The following is a 20625-nucleotide window of genomic DNA, read 5'->3' as shown; positions in this document are numbered from 1 at the left end:
ATTTTAATCTAAACTCAAAAGTCGAGGAATATTCGGCTGCCAGAGCAGCCGAATATTGTATTCTAAACTATATTTGTTCCATAAAATCAAGAAATATTGTAAACTCAACAATATTTTCGTTTGTTGAGAATAGTGCTAACAAAAGATTCAAAAAGCCCGCGTATTCGAGTATCCAAAATTCGGCATTCGGCAACACCATCTCAAAATTGAACAGCTTTTTTTAGCCGGAAAAAGCTACTTTTAGCTATAGTCCCGCTAAAAATATTAATTTTCTTTTGTTAATTACTCAAAAACTACGAAATAAATCGCCAAGGCGCACCTGAGGTCGTGCTCGTGCAATTTTTCTCTTTCGTTTGATACCAAAATTATGTAGTTTAAGCGCGTTTTGGGCCCGAGTAGTAATAGTAAACATTTACCCCAACCAGCACAAGACGCTCTCGATAAAATCAAAGAGCTTCGTTCAGCGTGCTATGTGAGCGCCAAGTTTAAAGGATATTACCTAAATAATTATGGTTTTGGTTCATTGTGGCCAATATGTAATATAACAACGGTTTGAATTAAACTTTTCCTAATTTATGTTTCATGATGTACAATTTTCCAAACCGTCATTGCAAATTTACTGAAATATAATGAATATTTTTTGTTAGCTGATATCAAAGCAGATTTAGAGAAAGTAATATAGCAAGGCATATTTCAAATTAATTTATCGCATTTTTATACACAACAGAATATCGAATTTATAAAATATTTAGCAAAAAACTATCATTAAATTTTTGACGCTATTTCTAGTATTTTGCAAATATCGATTAAATATCGAACATAGTGCTTGTATCGAAATTTGGAACGGTTTATAATTTTCCACCGGGCTTAGCTTTGATTTCAGTATAAATTTGTTTGTTTGTTTTTTTTTTTTTTTTTTTTTGGTAATTTCTAGAATTGTATATGCATTAAAGAGAAAATAAGTAGGTAAATAATGGCACGATTAAATAGTACCGTTAGTTAAGATATCTGCAATAGGCGTTGCCACATTTTCAGAAAAACCAACGATAAAATACCAAAATGCAAGCAGTGTGTACACGTTGACTGTGTATTTCCATATATCTGGCAGCACAGCAATATTTATATGGCGCAAAATAAACAATTTGAATAGTGGCACACATTTAGCTATTAATGTGAAAATCGCAAATCGCAATTGTTATACTACTCACTGGTGAAATGCCACCCTTTCATAGAATAGAATACTCCCCCTCTCCCCTTGCACACAGATATGAAAACACCCTCTCTCTCATTCTCACCCATTCTCTCTTTCTCTGTCGCTCAATCGTTGCCCCCTTTTTGCCACCAAAATACCCGCCACCCCGTAAAAATATTGCGCAGCGTTCCATCTGGTTGCCTCTCGTAAGCAAAAGAAAACAAAACTAAAAACAGCAACAGCAGCAGCAGCAACAAAAATTGTACAATCAGACATAGGTAAAAATGGGCGCATGGGAAATGTAGGCTAGGCAAAAGCTATAAAATAATCAGCGCGTCGTAGTCGCAGCGTGACACTCAAACCTATCGGTCGACTAGACTGAGAAATACACCATTTTTTTTTTAAACTTTTTTTCTGTCGGTGTGTGAATATTAAAAACAAAAATTTCCAAGCGATAAAAACCAACCTACAAACAAACCCATTTAATTATGGAAGACTAAACGTAAACAAAGTTCTTCATTTGTTATAAATTTCACACAACTAGAAATTGCCAAATAATAAAGTGATAAGATATAGAAACAGCAAATAGATAAAATGTCTCTGGTAAGTACTTTAAATTTACGCAAGATTAGATTGAAAAATAAATACATGTACATATATACATACATACATATGTATGTATGTATATGTGTGTACGAATATCACATGGGTTGTTGCTCTTCTTTGGATAGTTGGCTGAAAGGACATTCGCTTTTCATATTGCATACAAACAGGCGCAGGTCAAATGCAGTGGCGCTCTCAGTCTATCTGTCTCTTTTGTACGCTCACTTGCTTGCTGTCCGTGTTTTCTCTGTTGCTCTCTCTTGTTCATTCATATCCTCTTACGCACACGCACGGTGGCACACACACGCACACTCACTATACATATGTATATGTATGTATGTATGTATATTACGTGGGAAACACATGCTCATTTTCGAGCATTTTCCAGTCATTTCAAAACTTACTGCAATCACAGCAGCAACCCCCTCTTCACCCACCCTTAACCACGCTCACTCTCTTTCTGACTTTTCTCTCTCTCCTCTACTTTTTACTATCTACAGATAAAATGTTTATCTATAATTGTTGAATACGTTTTTTGATTAATATTCGTAAAGTTATCGAAAATAAGAACTTTCATCAAAAGGTTGCAAACAGAATTATGAGGAAATGAGATATTTATTGATCAAGAGAAATAAGGATTCCAATACTATTTCTAAAAGTTCTATTACGATTTGAATACTTTATGGTCAAAACGTGTTTTTGTTTAAGCAGTTATCACTTTGCCAAGTTAAACAATGACTAAGCGGATATATATCTTGTGAGAAATGATCAGTTTTCAAAATAATGCATTTGTATCGGCTGCTGAGGTCATCCAGTGATGCCATCAGCCACCCACTCAGTAGGTTGAATAGTTTCATATAGTTGCGAATTTCATTTCAGATAGTTTGTAGTTCGTAGAATTTATTATTATTACATTTTCAGCTAATTTTAATTATTGTTCAATGTCATTTCCATTTCTGTACTCTCGACACTAATTATTTTGTTTGCGTGTGTAGGTTTTTGTTTGTCTCCCTCTCTCCATGCCTCTCTTGAGTGCATATTTAATCAGTTGTCTTAAGTAGAAAACCGCATTTAGTGTTTATATTACTTTAGAATTTATTGCGTCACACACCTAGTAGAAATAGAAGTGTAAGCACCGACCTTAAAATACTCTAACTCCAATTATAACAACTAGAACATTCATTCCCTGTCAATATAATATTCCCCTTTAAAAGGTACTTACTAATGACAAACAATGATTTGCTGTGTGCCTAATCGGTAGGTATTTCCGATTTGGTGAATGGCGCCATATGGGCGCCACTCACCGCCCTCAATAACAATTGCAAAGGTTTTTTTTAGTTTATTTTTCTTGTCGATAACATTTCCATGAACGACGACTGTTTCTGTTTTTTATTTAGAAATATGTTTTCCCTGGTGACAACAAAATAGTCATTTGCTTCGGACTTTGAAACATTTATCAATTTGCTAATTATGCATGACAAATCCAATTGCTAGACAAAGAACTTTTCGTAATATTGCAAAAATAATGAAATCGTTTAAACAGAATTGTAAAAACATTGTTATCAATGGGTTGAGAAAGAGTTTCCTAATTTCCCAGTCGAACAACATTTCATAATGCGTAACGAAAATTGCTTTGACGGTGAAGTTCAAAGCGACCTCTGTCGAGTGACACTATGTAAGTGCCTGGCAAGTATATATAGCGATTAGATCAAGCTAGCTTGTAAAAAAACGGGAAAATCCCTTTAAGTAAGGGTATAAAAATATTCCTGGAAAAAAAAAACAAAACATTCTTTGTAACCAGCTTGTAAATTGTGTCAATAAAACAAAAAGAGCTTTTCTATACTAAATCAGGGACGCATCCAGGGACCCTCCCTAAAATTTCAGACTTTAGACTCCGTGCTACTTTTTTACAGTCTCTTCTTTATTATAGATCATGTATCAATATTGTCATAACCCTAATGCAAAAATTGTGCGAATTTCGATTGGAACCCCTTTGAATTTTTTTCTAGATGCGTCTCTGTTTACAATACGACAATAAATTAAGCCCGTGGTAAAAAAGTTAATGTGGGGGATTAAAAATAAGTGCAAGGTCCTTATCTAAAGTAAATAAATGAATGTGCAAAATGTCATTAAGAGCAACGCCCTTCGGCTGGGGACACTTTTCAACTGTATGCTATGCTTTCTATTTTCCTTTCTATCAGTTATGATTCTCAACTGGTTTTCACAAGAGTAATTTGCTAATCCCCAATCCTTTCCAAGCAAATGAGTTTCAAATTCAGATGAAATGGGGATTTTATAGAAATCTCTCAGTCAGGTAAATAGTTTCACTTTAATGGAACATAGCAACAGATATAAAAAGTCGAAGAACTCTTTGGACATTGATATCCTGTTCATGCTAGGCAACAGTTGCCCTTTGCTTGTTAATCGAACAAACGGTATTCACACCCCTCGAACAAAAAACCTTAAAAAACAGGACCTCTCATTGAGCTGTCATTGTCGTGGGGTAGCCAGGGGTTACCTGAAAAATTTATTTACTTGCTTTCAACCCCCCAGCACCCACTTTTCTCACCCCTCCCCTTTCGAAAACTGGAGCTACAAAGCAAATCGCATGAGCATTGTGCTTCCAATCCGACAATCATAAAGTCGACAAAATACAAAATTTTTTTGTTGGAAAATCGAGAGTTATCTTCTGAATATAATTGATATCAAATTCTATGTGGAAAGAGGTCCTAGGTTATTTGTTAGCAAATAATATAGTGATTTTGTATTAAAAACACAACAACAAAAATTTTACTGTGCTATAAATAAATAAATAAAAAATAAAAAAATACAAGAAAGCTCGAAAGGAAAAAGAACCCAAAACAAGCTCGAAGGAAAACGGGAAAACAAGAATAGAAAAATGGCCGAGCTCTTATCAAGGGAAAAGGAGCTATTCAAAATTAATCAAGAACTTAATCTAATGACACTGAATTCATCTGGAACAACGGCCGACAATGTTTATCCGGCAAATAATATGAATAATAATACGGGTCTACCGCGTTATGGCACCTATCATAAGCAAAAGGGACCCAGCACCTTGCTGAAGAAGAAAGGGCAGGCTAGCGCCTTTCAACAGCCCAAGGCAAAGACTACAGTGGCAGTGCCGCCAGCTAAGGCCAAGGGTGGTGGGGGTGGAGAAATGCCATCGATGCCAACAACACCAAGAGCCACAACCCTTCTAACCAAATCAAAAGGACCCGAATGGCGACAAGGTACGGCGGGAACAGGTGCCATGATGACGACGACGACGGCGGCGGCGGGGGCGGGAGGGACAACTGGTACACATCTCCTATCCAATAATCAGAAATATGCCACAGCACCACCAGGGGCCACATCGATATTTGAAAGTAAATACAGTACATATACACGAGGAACGACCAGTAAAACGGCAGCAGTTATCAAATATCGAAATCCCAATTTTAGTGAGAGTCCTTCGTTGGATCAATTGTTGCGCAACGATTTGGCAGATGCTGCGAATGTTGTCAAATTGGTTGAAGTCTCGCAAAAACGGGAGAGCACCACTGTGGTCAGTGGTCAGTCGAAGAAACAATTGACCCAGGATAATTTTATCAAGTGAGTACAAAAGGCACCAAAAATGTAGATAGTCTTTGCACTGATCATTCTTTCACTTTATTCGGGCAGATTTCTGAAAGCAAAAGTAGCCATTCTCGAAGAGGATCATGCCCAGCATGCCACAGAGATGGCTAGGCAAAAAGAGCAATTAGATCAGGCCTTGAATGCGCAACAAAAAGCCGAGAGTCAGCGTGATCAGGCTCTCAATACGAATAAACATTTGATGGAGCAGCTGCAACGTTCCGAACAGCAATGTGAGGACTCCAATCGCAGGCAAAAGGATCGTCAACAGGAATACACAAATCAGCAGCGTGAATTGGAGCTTTTGCGGCGTGATGCGAAAATCCTTAAGCAGACTGTAACGAATCTGGAGAATCGTTTGGGTAGAGCCCAAGAGGAGGCCGAAAATGCTCGACAGGCTCTGAGTCAAATCCGTGGCGAACAACGGGAACAGCAGGAGACAAGCCGCAAGGAGTTAAAAACACGGGATAATCGCATCAAGGCGTTGAAGCGGCAACGTGGCGATCTACTAAATGCCTACAAGAAGCAACTATTCATGATTGATAATCTAAAGAGACAGACCAGCTGTATGGAGCAATCGGTGGCCATTGGCTTTGGCGAGAAAGAGTTTAACAAGGTGCTCGAATGGAATGCAAAGACATGATTAACCCATGATAATGATGATCAAAATGATGTGGATGTTACTTGTGGTCAGTTTCAATGATTCTCTAGGACTAAACATGCATTTCTTGATAAAAAAGAAAAACAAATTTACTTTACTTCTTTTTTCAATGATGTTTTTTTTTGGTTTTGTGTTAAGGCAGTCAATTGTTAGATGGATCCAAGAGCCATCTGGCTAGACCATCAGCAGCAGCTGTCTATGTCCCGCGCCTCTCTTACACACACACACACACACCGACTGTAAGGATAAAGACAGCTGCAGGATTTGATTATTGTTGGCAGGATTCCTTTTTTATCTTCTTTGACTTGCAGCTGCTGGCACACGTTATCCCTTGGAACAGCTGTAGTTGGCAGGTAAAGAGGAGAAGGGTATATAACACATGTTGTAATAGGCAATCTATCGAATCGAATAAAACCTGCCTATAACACCTCATCGACTCTTTTGTGGCCCGTTCACTGCGCACAAAAAGAAAAGAAACAAGCAAATGCAGTGAGTCTCTTTAACAGAATCCAATCAGAAACAGGTTTTTCCCTCAGCCACATTTGGCTGTCAATTAAAAGAGACAACAGCACAAATGTTTAAACAAAAATTACAACAAAAAAAGCTCACAGACACCTGAGCAGCAGCAGCAGTAGCTAAGAACAAGGCGAGTGCAACAACTTTAAAAGGCCTTGCAAGGCCGTTTAGCACTAGCCATGTGCAAATTTTTTTCTTTTTTGCATAAACTGGCTTTTTGACTAAATATCTGTCTCTATGTGTGTGTGTGTGTGTGGTCAATTGGCAGATCCGTCAGTTAGATCTATGCATTTTGGCATTTAAATTTTAAAGTTGTATGTTCATAAATAGAAACAATCTGCCCCTCGCCTCCAATCCCATCCTCATCTCTACTCCCTTCTCTCTCTTTGTGCTCCTTGGGCACATGAAACATGTCAAATTCGTCTAGACGGCCTTTATAGGCATAGACATTTTTCAATGTGTCGCGACATCTTTTGGATTTTAAATTTAGCAAGATTTATTTATACAAAACAAAAACAAAACCAAAACACTTCATCCTTTTCCTGCCTTATGATCGCTGGCACTTTTCTAGGCCTACGGAGAGAGACAGAGAAAGTGAGTGGGCTTGGCTCTCTTTTATAAGTATATATACGTATGATTCAGTTGGAAACAATTGATCATATACTATTCGTATATGAATAATAATGGATTATGCGATGAGACGTGAAGGTATTTCCTCTCCTTTAACAGTCTGAGTTTTATGGCTCATGTCAGTGTCATTTAATGGGTTTCTACAACCATTTTTAGACGATTACGTAAAACATTTCTAATATTATATATATTCAATGTTTATACTATATATGTACTATATGTATGTCTGTATCTATATAGTGTCGACTATCAAGTTTGCCGATTGCAGTGGCGCCTAAAAACAAATATGTATATGTACTTCACTTAAATTGTTGCATTGTGTCTTTACAACAACGTCTCTCGTTGTTTGCTTTCTTATCTAATCTACTAGGAAATCCACTTATCTAACATCTAAAGGAAAACTTGATCAAATTGGAATATTAGCCATAATTGTTATTAGGGCACGCGAACAAGAACAAGCCTAATAAAAAACTAAAACAATAAAGACAATTGATCAAGGAAAACATAGGTAAAATATAAATTTTTTTTAAATTCAATTGAACTCAATGAATTTTAAAAAAGAAATATTTGACATCAAAAGAAAATGAATCCTTCAACTTAATTTATAAAATTTTTACGTAACTGGAAACTTTTTGAAAAATAAAACCGAATTTATAATCGAGAAAAAAGGTAAAACTTAGTTTACCATCTCCGATTTTTATGAAGTGAAGAGAGAATGCTTTGTCCGTCTGTTTAAATACTTTGATCTCAGAGTCTATAAAAATAAGAACTACCAAATTTGGTATGAAGACTTGTATAGTCTGTTAGCACATTGAGTTCTATTCAAATATGCGTTTTTACTTTCCAATATTCGAAAGTATTGTAATCACAACATATCCGCCCACGAAATTCCATTAAATTGAAACTAAAAGTTATCAATACAATTGAAAGTCTTATGTAAATTTTATCTAATGACTTTTAATTCGCAAACAATGTCTTATACTTAATATTTTCACTTTTTGGTCGGAAAAAAAGGATTTTTAATGTAATTTCAGCACCTTTTTCTAACATAACCTTTATTAAAGAGAATTTTTAATTAAATTGCTCAAACTCATGCGCTAAAAAGTGAAAAATCTGTCATTAAGTCTTCGTACACCCGATATACATATGTATGTAGTGGGAACTATTTGAATTCTTTTTAACCCTAATTCTACACTAGTATTTCGTCAACTACCCCTTATTCTTTGTTAGTGCCTTAAGCTGTTCATGCTTAAGCTTTTCAGGATAACTGGGTTCCATTTTTCCCAAGTATTTTTAGAAGCATTTGTGTCAACCAAACCTTTAATGAAATTTACCAATTTATAATGTTTCTTTTTCCAACCTTTCCACATGTGAATGAAACTATATTGTTATTTTATCTACTTCCACTTTGAGGTTGTGCCAATTTAACAATGTGATAGGAGAAAGCAACGTACTAACTGATAGGTTATCAGTTTACTTAAAGCAAAGTTTTTGAAGAATGAAAATTTGAATCGAACAAGAGAAAAAGAGAGAGAGAGAGAGAGAAGTGATATGATAAGTGTGGTTTCACGCATTGCATCTGCTGGATGGGCAACCTTTAAGCCAAAGTCAGACAGACTGACAGACAGACAGCGTAGACGGTGGTCGGAATGGTGGAACAGAAGGCGGAGGTGAAGGAGCAGCGCAAATGAATACACAAAAATGCAGCTGCTGTCGACGCACTTCAGTGACTGCGTCTGGAAGTTGCGACTGCAAGCCAACAGCCACGGTGCATTGACACGCGCCGCGTCCATCAACTTAACTACATACAAACAAACATGTACATGCGTGTGTGTGTGTGTGTACATAATTGCATACATGTATGCTGACGAATGGATCTGAGCGCATGCTCTGCGCCAGGCGCAAAATAAAAATCAATGATCCTGGACATACTACTGGGTGGCTCCTAGCTGCATTACGAGTTGAAAAAGGATGACCGTAGATGCTGCTCTGGCACCGTTGTACGGTTGTACGGTATACGCTGCATCTTGCGTACTAATACTACTAGAAACGTAGTAGAGGTTGTACGAGCCTGCGCCGTTCGGAACTCGTTGGCCCCCCTGTTGCACCACCATGGATGCACTTGCTCTAGTCCTAACACATAGGGGATGAGACAAAACAAAAACTGCAATAAGTACAGAAAAAAAATGAAAGAACTGTAAATTTCAGCTACAGCTTTGCCATAAACTTGTAATGAAAGTTTAACTAAAATTTCAGCTGCATGCAATGTGAAACAGTTTTCTTTTTTGTTGGTTTTCATGGGTTCTTTTTTTTTTTTTTGGCAACATTACTGCACTTTAATCTCTCTCCATCTTCTTGCCCACTCTCTTTCCACTTTGACTTCAATACGCTCTTGCCTCTCACCCTCGTACACTTCCTCTCTTTTCACGAATGTTCACAGCCAGTGGAGATTGTCAAATGTTTTGCCATAGAAGAGAAACCAACTAACCAATGTACACCATGAAGTTTGTATACCCTAATAAATGTAAACAGTACAACTCGACTCAAGTGTCTTTCATTCGATTTACATTTAAAGATTCTTGTTTCTTTCATTAAAAAGAATCAAACGAATCTGTACCCTTATAAAGCATATGTATGTATGTTAGACATTCAATTGAATCACTTTGATAAAGAAATAAATTTATTATTCTGGAAGGGTATACATAGATACATATGTTGGCTCGTGGAGAAAAACGAAATGTTCACGACTCGACAAGGGTTGCCGACAAGTCAGAGACGAACGAAACACAGTGGTCGGATTTCAAAATTCTGGTCTAAAGAAAAAAATTTTTTTTTTTCGTTTAGAAAAAGTGTTTACAAATTTTCACTAAGAATTTATTAAAGATATTTTTTAACTTTTAATCATTTGTATGCTAATATTAACAGTCTATTAAAATCGACAAATTTTTTAGAGAAATGTAAAGTAGAAAAAAAACTAGTGACAGTTTAAATTTGGTATTGATGTACATATTTATGCATGTTTTATTATTTTAGATTTTTCAAATTTAAATAATTTAATTTTACTTTTCATAAAATTTTGCGATTAGGTTGTTTCAAAAATTACAGATTTTCACCAATGTCTTTACCGAAATAGACCACTGTGCGACGACATAACGACGTCGACAACAACGACGGCCGAATTCAGTTCGGTATTGCGACTCGAATAGAAAAGAGATATGAACGGGCAACTGTTAACGTCTCAACTCGAAATTTTATAGAAATTAATTTGCATTTAAAAATCTATATATAAATATATAATCAGTACAAAACAAATTGAGTGATTTATTATTTTTTTTTACACTGAAAAGTCTAAATTGTGATAGTTGGCATTGTATTTGTTGACAAGAATTCAATAGAAAGCCAAAAATAAAACGAAACAAATTAAAAAGCAAAAAAAAAAAAAAACCCTCAATACTGTGTGTTTTTGTCTCGCCCCTTCAGTCGAGCGAGAGTATATGTGTGTTTTTCTGTTATTTGTCTTCGTTTGTGTATTTTTCCGTTCGATCGATAAAATAACTGTGCAGGCATATAAAACATACAAATATATATATATTATATTAAATATATGTATGAATACAACCAGAATCTCAAATCACAATAACGGAAAGTGGAAACTTGAGTTTTTCAACAAAAAGAGAAAAATTGTCAAGGTGAGATAAAAAGAGAGTTTTTCTTTGCTGCATTTTTAACCGAATTAACCCCCGACCGCCTGACGGACCCCCTCTCCTCTCACACACCAAAATACATACAAAAGAAGAGAAGAAAAAAAAAATACAAAATGGAAACGTGACATCGCAAGCCCAAAAAGCTGAAGCAACAAAAATTTATACATTTTTATTTGCTCCGTTCACTTTGCCCACAACGTATTTGTATGTGTGTATATACACACATTCATATACACGTTCTCACATTCACAAAGAAACTTGGCATATGTATGCGACGTGGTACACACCACAAAAATGTCAAAAACGTTTTGCCGCCGGCGTGGCTTCTGTTAAAATATATCGAATAATATTCATAAATTACAAATATTAATTACTCATATAATAGTCGAGTTTCTAATAGGGAAACTTAAGGAAAACAAAAACCTATTGCTTTCATGTATTAGCAAAATGTTTCTGTTTCATTTGCAGGTTGTACATTGCTTTTTTCTCTCCTCTCTTTTTTTCTCTGTTGTTCCCGTTTCGAAGCAAAGCATAGCTCGCTCTTTCGCTCTGGCAAACAGCCGCAGCCAGAGGTCGTTTCGAAAGAAGAAAAACAAAAACAAAAAAAAACATGGCGGCCTGCTATAGAGTTGCTAAATGCTTGCGGTTTTGTTGTTATTTAAAATTATTTATAAAGTCAGGCTTATATTGTGATGTGTTTTGTTTATTGTGAATAAGTAACATAAATATATATGACACATCGGCTGAAGTAATTGTTTATATTCCATATGTGCCGTATCATATTTATTATATTCACATATACATGCATATTTACATACATGTATGTATGTGTATGTATATTTTTAAGGCTAATTAAATAAAAAAAAATATTTCAACCATATGGTAACCCTCTGTTGGTTGCTCACTGTGAATGATTTCATACATCAGAGCAAAGCTCATCCCTCCGTCACTTTCAGGGCCGGACTTAGAGAACCGGATAGTTCTTTCTGGAGGATCTTTAAGGAACGTTTAAGATTTGTTCTATGTTGAAAATAAATACTGTTAAATTGTTTGCTTTTTGTTAGACCCCGCTAAATCCGCTCCTGCGTTCGCTTTGAAAACAACATTCTCAATTGGGCGCTTTGTACATTCATTTTATTTTGTATTCATCCAAAAATTTTTTTTTTGCGGACTACGCAATACCCCAACCGAACCGAACTGAACAAACGAACCATATTGATGATGCTGATGACGACAATATATACCATATAAGAGTAGATACAAATATATGTATGTATCTATATAGCATGCAAAAATATTCCAGTTTACCCAGTTTTTTCGCTTGGCTAGAGAAGGTCACAACAAAGCTATGACACATATGCGTATTTTTATCTGTGCACACATCAAAAAGAACAACATCCGCCCGTCCATTCAGTACTTAATTCCTTAATTCTAATTAAATTTTTGTGTACTTTTGGTTGATGATTTAAAATTGTTGTGTGTTTGTAAAGCTTGCTTACAGATGTTTGCATGCATGACGAGACATTCAACACACACACAATCATGCACTTCCTTTTTACGCACTCGCCATCATCATCAGCAACAACATAAAACTTTGCTTCATAGTGAGTGACTTCACTATTTACCACCACCAACCATCCAACATCATCAAGGCAAAAGCAATGTTTTTTTTTTTTAGTTTTTGTTTTTTGGGCCCCGTTTTCTTTGTCTCGCATTTCCGTTGTGAACGGAAGTGGTGCACTCATGCGTGTGTGCTGGTGTGCGTGTGTGTGTGTGCAGAAGCAACAACAAACCATGGCCAACAAAACTAAGACTTCTCTTCTCTTCAGCTGCTTTGCCAATTTGCAGTGTGTTTTTTGTCTTGTATTTTATGCTTCATTGCTTTGAACTTTTGCGCTCAATTTCTTTTGAAGAAGTCGAAGTCGTCGTTGTCGACAACAAAGAGAAAGTCTCCAGAGCTTACAGTAAAGCTCAAACTATATACGCTCTTGAAATGTCGTTGTCGCCGCACCTTAATAAAAAAGAGAGAAAAAACATAAGCCACTGCTGGTGGTCCTTATAACGCCGCCTACACTCAGACACACACACACACATAGAGTGATCCTCCCCTACTCTCCCTTTCTGCCTCCCTCATAAAACGTTTGATAACGTTCTCACGAATTTGAAAATATGTAAAGAAAACTCTTAAACGCACTAGGCTGAAGGCTGAATACTATTGTCTGTTTCCTTATGAATGGGACAAAACAAAACAAAAAAATCAACAACAAGAAAAATACAAGGAATGGACCAAGACGACGAAAATTATGTTCGGCCCTTGAGAGAGCGAGAAAGAGAGGGGGGAGAAGAAAAAAACAGATTACATTTTGGAATTCCGGGAATTCTCAAGCTGAATCATCATCATCACGACCTTTGGAGCTGAGCTCTGAGATCTGAGCGCGTGAAAAACGACCTTTCCTCCAACTATTATTCCCACTAACGAGGCGCATTAAATGCGTTTGCCTCTGTCTGCTCCGTCTGGAATTTTCATGAGAGCGCAGCAAGCAGCATCGTCTCATCTCGACTCGTCTTGTCTTTCTCTCTCTCTCTCTTTCTCTGGGTCTCTGATGGATGCTAAATGATAAAGCGACGGCTTGACTTTGGGTTTAAGAACACACAAAATTTTCATTTATTTTTCCATCCCATGAAAAACGCTGAGGGCGACGAGGAAAACAACGACGATGATGACGACGACGGCTTACTATCTGTCTATCGATCTGGGCATGGCGGTACTTTGAACTTGGCCGTCCGTTAGTAAATTTTTCTCTTCTCTATTTTTCCTTCTTTTTTTTTTTTTTGGACAATCGATCATTGTTCAATAGTGCGTTGCTGCTGCTGCGGCGGCTGGACCAAGAATGTTGCTGAACTGCGCTGCCGCTGCTGCCTCTTAATGCATTTATTATGATTACAATATGGCCCTTTGTTGGGTCGGCCAAGCCAAGCCAAGCCATTCAGCCAGCATCTCTTGGGTTATTTTCACCCCGCCTCCTCTTTCTCTTGCCCTCTCCCTCAATCTCTTTCTTTGGCATCTTCTTTTCTGTTTTTTTTTTTTTATTATTATCGACGACGACGACGGCAACGTCGGCGGTCGTTTTTGTTGTTGTTGTTGCCGCTGCTGCATTTCTTGGAAGGCCACAGGAAGATGCAAGAATGTTCTTTGTGTGTGCGTGCGTGCTTGCTTATACATACGTCTCTCCTACTCCTACTCCGCCTTCTCTCGTTTTCGACCAGCAAGTACGAAGACTCATGCCTCTTCTTCTTCTTCTTCGTCTTCATCGCTCTGTTGTCTCCCTTGCCTTTCTTGCCTATGCCGACTTGCTTTTGCCCCACGTTGTTGCTGTTGTTGTTGTCGTATCTGGTATCACCGCATTCCAATCTCAGTTTTTGTTATGTTTTTTTCTTCTTCGTTTCTTTAGAATGGGTAAAGTGTTTATAATAGTTTCCCACAGTATACACAAGAGAGCGAACTCAAACCTTTTTTTCTGCGGTTACCTTCACTTACAGCACAGAAAATCGAGTCGAGTTCGAATTAAGCCAAGCCAAGTTAGCCAAGAGCCAACAACAGCCAGAAGCAAGTAACTCCAATCACCCAACCAACCAACCAGCCAGCCAGCCACGGAGATTTAGTTAGGTTAGGTTGTACTTTGGAATTGGAGTTGCTCGCTGCTGCTGGTGGAGTTCCCAATCAGAAACCGAAATCGAAACTCGAAAAGCAGCCAGCAGCAGCTACCACCACGAATGAACCAAACCAAACCAACTTTAGCATGTTTGTTGAAAAGTTGCTCGACTGCATTCCATTTGTAGTAGGGTAGAGAGGTTTTTTTTTATTTCTGTCGTTTTGTGTTTGTTCGTTGTTTGTTCTGTTTGTGGGCCTGCTAGTGGGTCGGGCGGGTCGCTGTCTCTGATTATGATTTTCCTCTTTGAAATTTTTGCAGTTATATTGAACCTTTTTCATTTGAACTTATCTATAACATTTAAAGGCAATTAACGTTCTTGAAACGCATTTATTTATCTATATCTCCGCAGTTAAAAGAACAACAAATTTCCTAACGGGTTGGCTTTTGTGTTGACATTTCTTGTTATTAAATGGCAATCAATTTTTTTAATTTAATATCGTAAAAATGCGATCGATTGAACTTTGTGAAATTTCCTGACTCTCCCTTCACCTCCCTCTCTCTTTCTCTTCTACGTGATTGTAATCTTTCCAAATGCCGCCGCCAAGTAGTTAACATTCCGCAACAATAACACAAGCCAAAGGATGAGACGAAGAGAGAGAGAGGGAGAGAGAAATAGTGAGAGGGAGTAGTAGACAGCTGTAATTGCAAAGAAATATTTGCACTTTAGACTGGTCAGCAGCAGAACACGTTAGTCGGTCTGTCGATCGGTCGAGTCGGCTCTCGGTGCATGTAATTGAAGCAAAAACAAAAAAAATAAAACTGTGCAATGCAGCAGCAGCGCATCTTTGTCTGCTGCTGCTCCACTTCAAATACATATATACATAATGCACAATCTCTGCAGCAGCATCAGAGAAAGAGAGAGAGAGAGAGAAGAGAAACATTGATGGGTGTGTGTGTATATCCCCTATGAAGAAGAAGTCAACATTTGTAATTTACAATTTGCTTTTCGCAAAAGAGGTACAGAAAAATGAGAGAGCAAGAGAGAGAGCTTGGCTGCTGTTGTTGTTTTTTCCCCATTGATGGTTTTTGGCCTGACAACATATTGCTATCCCTATTGCACATACATGCATGCACATACATAAATGTTGCTGCAGCTTATGTTGCCGGATTGAATTGTTGTTGCTGTTGTTACTGCTGCGCCGTCGCTCGAGTCGTTTGACTGCATTCCATTAAAACTTTCTCACAGTCCGGCCAGCTACGAGAGCTGTGTTGTGTATGCACCGTTCCCCCACAATACTCTCCACCACCCCACCGCCCACCAACACCAAGTGGCGTCGTCGTGAGTTGAACTGCTGTGGTGTGTGTGTGCAATTGTTTGGCGAGTTTGGCTGGTTTTGTGGTTACAAACCTTTTTTTTATTTTTGGACTTTGGACACCATTTGTTGTCCGCCCGTCTTCGTCGTCGTCGCCGTGTTTGCTGGTGGGCTTACAATCTCTTTCAAATAAAAGAAGCAAGAAAAAAAGACCACCAAGTGTAGTCGAGTTAGGGATAGGGTTCAAACCAAAAACGCCATTGACATGGAAAATCAATAAGTGTTTTACAATCTTCTTTCTTAACAATAACAACAAAGTCAAATACTAGTGACTAGTTGTGTTTGCCTAGAAATTTGAGACAATAACTCGTACTTACGTCGCTTCCTGTGAATGACATTTTTTCGTTTGGTTATCTGGCCACATTTCTCATCATTCATTTGTAAGAATTCTATTATCAAGGAAATGACTGTGTCATTATACCCTTACAAAAAGGGGTATATTAATTTTAATCAAAGGTGTGCAACGAATAGCAGGAAACATTTCCGACCATATAAGGTATACATATGAATATATTCTTGATCAGCACGACGAGACGAGTTCATATAGCCATGTCCTTCGGTCCGTCCGTCCGTCTGGATGAGCGCCAACTCCTCCTAGACCATAAAAGCTTCAGGGTTTTACATGTAGGCTTGTATACACTGCTGAGATTTGTCGTTGGGTTCTTGATCATTATGTCCTCAGAATATTTATCCAGTATAATAAAATGCAATATCGATTCAGTTCAGTTTATGTTTTCGTTGTGACTCAACATAAAACTGCTTATCAAAAGAGAGAGGGTTCGGCCCTGTTCGTGCGTTCGTCGTAAACGTTCGCCGTCACTCAATCACACCCACCCCCACAATAATAAGAGCAGCTGCTATCCGCTTCGGCGCAGTTTGCCAAACTGAACGTCGGTTGTAATATCGCGTACTCTACGATACGTTTTTCGTGTGTTTTTGTTATTCCTTTTTTCTTTCCTTTCATTTTTGTCGTAAAAAAAACCACCCTTATCAAATCGCGGTTTGTTAGAAAGGTAAGGACAGAAAGTGCCAGAGTAGGACAACACTAGTGTTGTGTGTGTATGTTGTCTAGTTAAGGGGGCGCTTTAAGTTCAGTGTTGTTGATGCTGCATTCGTCTACCATCTTCCTTCAGTTGTCGACAGTTTTTTGAACTGTATTTTGCATTCCCAAGTTCTTTTTTTTTTTTTTTTTTTCGGGTGTTGCAACAAAAAGCAATAAAAAATTTGCCTATGTACATATATACCTGTTAAGCAGCAGGTAAGCACGTGTTATCAAAAAACAAAGACTTTGATTGAGCGATAATAAGGCCAACTCAAGAACTCATTATTCCGTTTAAAAATATTCATGACAAATGGAATGTTGTGAACTCTCATGCAGTATACAATAAACTTAACTTAATCTTCAAAAGTATCAAATGATGTTATCTTTGCTGATAACATGGCGCAGTAAATCAGCTAGGTAGATTTTACACATAAGTGCGTCAGCTTGCAATCAAGTTTTTTCAGTTCGGCATGGCCAATCTACGGGCCAAAATGGCTCTTTGAGAGTATTGACGGGCTTCGTAGAGTCCTTACCGTGTCCTTTTACTGTAAATACGGGTCACTTATCATTGGTCTAATATTTGCAATATAGATAATATTATCTTTGGTAAATGAAAAGTATTAATAAATGCCTTTGTCGTTTCTTATCATTGCAGTTGTTGCATCAAGACATTAAACATCAACAGGACGGACTCAATACAATATTAAAAGTTCAACAACCAGCAGTAGCAACAAGAAATCAACAAAAATTAAACGCAAAATGGCAACTAATGTAGCCCCTAAACCGGTTTTCATAGTCCCGGATCATCAACTTCTTCATCATCGTCCACAGGATCAAGTGGATAATAGTACCAATGCTACACTAAGTTTTAAGAGTCCGTGTCGTATATTCACAATGAATGATAAATATCATCGCGAGGATGAGCGATTAAAAACATTTGACAATTGGCCCTTATCTTGGCTGGATAAACATCAATTGGCACAAACGGGAATGTTCTTTACGAACGAGAGTGACAAAGTGAAGTGCTATTTCTGTGAGGTGGAAATCGGCCGCTGGGAGCCCGAAGATCAACCCGTACCTGAACATTTGCGCTTTTCCCCGAATTGTCCACTCCTACGGCGGAGGACAACGAACAATGTGCCACTAAATAGTGATGCACTCGAACGCATATTGCCACCGATAAGCTATGACATTTGCGGGACAAACGATTCAGGCTTGGAAATGCGCGAACATGCCTATCCCGAGGGACACATACAGTTAACACAATTAATGCAATCGATTGGCGGCGGTGGTAATGCAACAACGTTATCAACAGCATCCTCGGGAACAGGATACACTACAGATCTGATCAGCAGTGGGGGTGGTATTGGCAATGGCAGAGATGTCCAGCCCGAGCCCTGCCGCCCACAGGCCAGTTATTTTCCCGAGTATCCCGAGTACGCTGTGGAAACGGCACGCGTGCGCACATTCAGCGATTGGCCACGGCACATGAAACAGAAGCCTCAACAGTTGGCCGAGGCGGGTTTCTTTTACACAGGCGTCGGCGATCGTGTAAGATGCTTCAGCTGCGGTGGCGGTCTCAAGGATTGGGACGAGAACGACGAACCATGGGAACAGCATGCACTTTGGCTAAAAGATTGTCGTTTCGTCAAGCTTATGAAGGGACAATTATATATCGATGGAATGGCTGCCAAACCAAAATGCAGCAGCAGTCTTCCGAGTACACCGGAAACTGCATCCGTGTCAGAAGAAACCGAATCCAGCGCATCACAGCAGCAACTAAGTGGCGATGTGGCACCAACATCAACAGCACCGTCAGCTGCTGCACGTATCTACGACAAAATCGTTGCAATTTCAAACGAAGACTCCAACAAGACGCAAATGATATCGACATCATCGTCATCGACATCCACATCGACAGCTACGGCGTGCGGTGCTGGTCCATCGCCGCCAAATGGTTCCGCCACAATACCGGAGGAGAAGCTTTGCAAGATCTGTTACGCAGCCGAATACAATACGGCGTTTTTACCCTGTGGTCATGTTGTAGCCTGCGCCAAATGCGCCTCATCAGTAACGAAATGTCCGCTTTGCCGGAAACCCTTCACCGATGTGATGCGTGTGTATTTTTCTTAAAGTCCGTTGAATCACCTAATTTAGGCTGGCATCTTCACACTGACAGTATTGTTATTAGCATTAAACGTAAAGTTCGGAACAAATGCTGATCCCCCCCAACGGTAGTATGCATTATCAATCGATTAATCCATTCGATTGCTATTGTTATCGTTGGGGGAAAGAAGAAGAAGAATCACAACGCCAAACAAACAAAGCAAAGTTGTCCCAGCTCAACGTTTAATGTTATTAAAAAACTTGTCTTTGTGTCTCTGCAGGCGGCTGGCCGTATAGAACTGATATATCCTCCTTAGAGTTCTAAACGCTGTAAAGACAAATTCACGGACAAAAATAAACATAACAAGAAGAAAATAAAAACAAAAAATAAATAAGCAAATGCACAGAAACTTGTCTAATAAAACATTGACAGAACAGAACAAAACAAACAATTGGTTACAACCACCAAAAAGCTAACAATGAACTTATAATATGTAATTTTTTGAAAATAAACCACATAAAACACAAGGAATACAAAACTAAAATAGCTTGTAGAGTATCCATTAATAAGAACATTGTACATTTAGCTTCTGCCCCCTATTAATTAATAATATGTTTATGATTAAAACAAATGCATAATTATTTATAATAAACAATAAAATATAAATATATATATGTATACATATATGTATGTAGATTTCCTTGTATATATATGTATATGTATATATTAATAAATATAGAGAGAAAAGTTCTATTACTGGAGTAAAAAATCTTGTTTCCTTTTATGGGATGGCCGTAATGAAGGTGGTAAACAATTAAATCTCGTCTACAGAAGCTGCCGCCAATATAAAGCTAATTGGCAAGTTTTAATTGAACCTTTTGATCTGGTTATGTAGATGTGAGAAAAATTATATAAACACAGGCGAGATCTGCAAGAAACTACTAGTGGGGGAAACCTACATATGCCTCAATTGTCATCGCAGTTCGCTTTTGTCAAACTAAAACGAAAAAACCTGAGTGATCAGTTTAGCCAAAGCACTTCAAATGTTCAATTGGATCCAGAAATTTATTTAACATGGGGGAACCAGTTCATAGGAACCAAATGAACAGAGCCATGTTAACTCAATGTTAACATATGGAACCCTCTGAAAAGTCGAAATGTGTCACAAACATTCGTCCACGGAAAGAGCACCCACAACTTTGGCTGAACTTAAATGAAAAACCTTGAATAATATCAGAAAAACGCAGAGCAAAACACAGCAAAAATAAATAACCGCGGATAACAAACTCGGAAGATAACAGAGGAAAAAAATATAAGCAAGTAAATATTGGCCAAAAATATAATTAAATTGATAAGAGAATGAGAGGGAGTGCTAGAACAGGGTACTTTTTACTGTAGATAAGAAACTCTCATTGTTAGCCAGAAAATAGCTAAATCTAGAGATAAAATGCTGCAAAAGTTGCCAAACTAGCGAGGAAAAAGCCTAAAAGTTTACGTATGTATGTATATAA

General features: G+C 37.9%; 2 protein-coding genes across 4 annotated transcripts; both read left to right on the top strand.

Moving 5' to 3' along the window:
* The first annotated feature begins 1565 nt into the window (after positions 1–1565).
* Positions 1566–19181, top strand: Diap1 (Death-associated inhibitor of apoptosis 1). 3 transcript variants are annotated; one of them, XM_068292220.1, is made up of 2 exons: positions 1566–1795; positions 17663–19181. In XM_068292220.1, exon 2 carries the CDS (start codon positions 17767–17769, stop codon positions 19138–19140), a length of 1374 nt encoding a protein of 457 aa, XP_068148321.1. In that variant the 5' UTR covers positions 1566–1795; positions 17663–17766; the 3' UTR covers positions 19141–19181. The 3 variants fall into 3 exon arrangements, with proteins under 3 accessions (XP_068148321.1, XP_068148316.1, XP_068148325.1); XM_068292215.1 differs by lacking the exon at positions 1566–1795 and adding an exon at positions 10430–10924; XM_068292224.1 differs by lacking the exon at positions 1566–1795 and adding an exon at positions 17537–17554.
* Positions 4144–6199, top strand: LOC137579409 (testis-expressed protein 9). The gene is made up of 2 exons (XM_068293182.1): positions 4144–5407; positions 5477–6199. The coding sequence occupies exons 1-2, from the start codon at positions 4695–4697 to the stop codon at positions 6069–6071; spliced, it is 1308 nt and encodes a 435-aa protein (XP_068149283.1). The 5' UTR covers positions 4144–4694; the 3' UTR covers positions 6072–6199.
* Positions 19182–20625: the final 1444 nt, after the last annotated feature.

The sequence above is a fragment of the Drosophila tropicalis genome, unplaced genomic scaffold (assembly GCF_018151085.1).
Source record: "Drosophila tropicalis isolate 14030-0801.00 unplaced genomic scaffold, ASM1815108v1 contig_1190, whole genome shotgun sequence".
Lineage (NCBI taxonomy): Eukaryota > Metazoa > Arthropoda > Insecta > Diptera > Drosophilidae > Drosophila > Drosophila tropicalis.
This window is presented reverse-complemented; position numbering and strand designations above follow the sequence as displayed.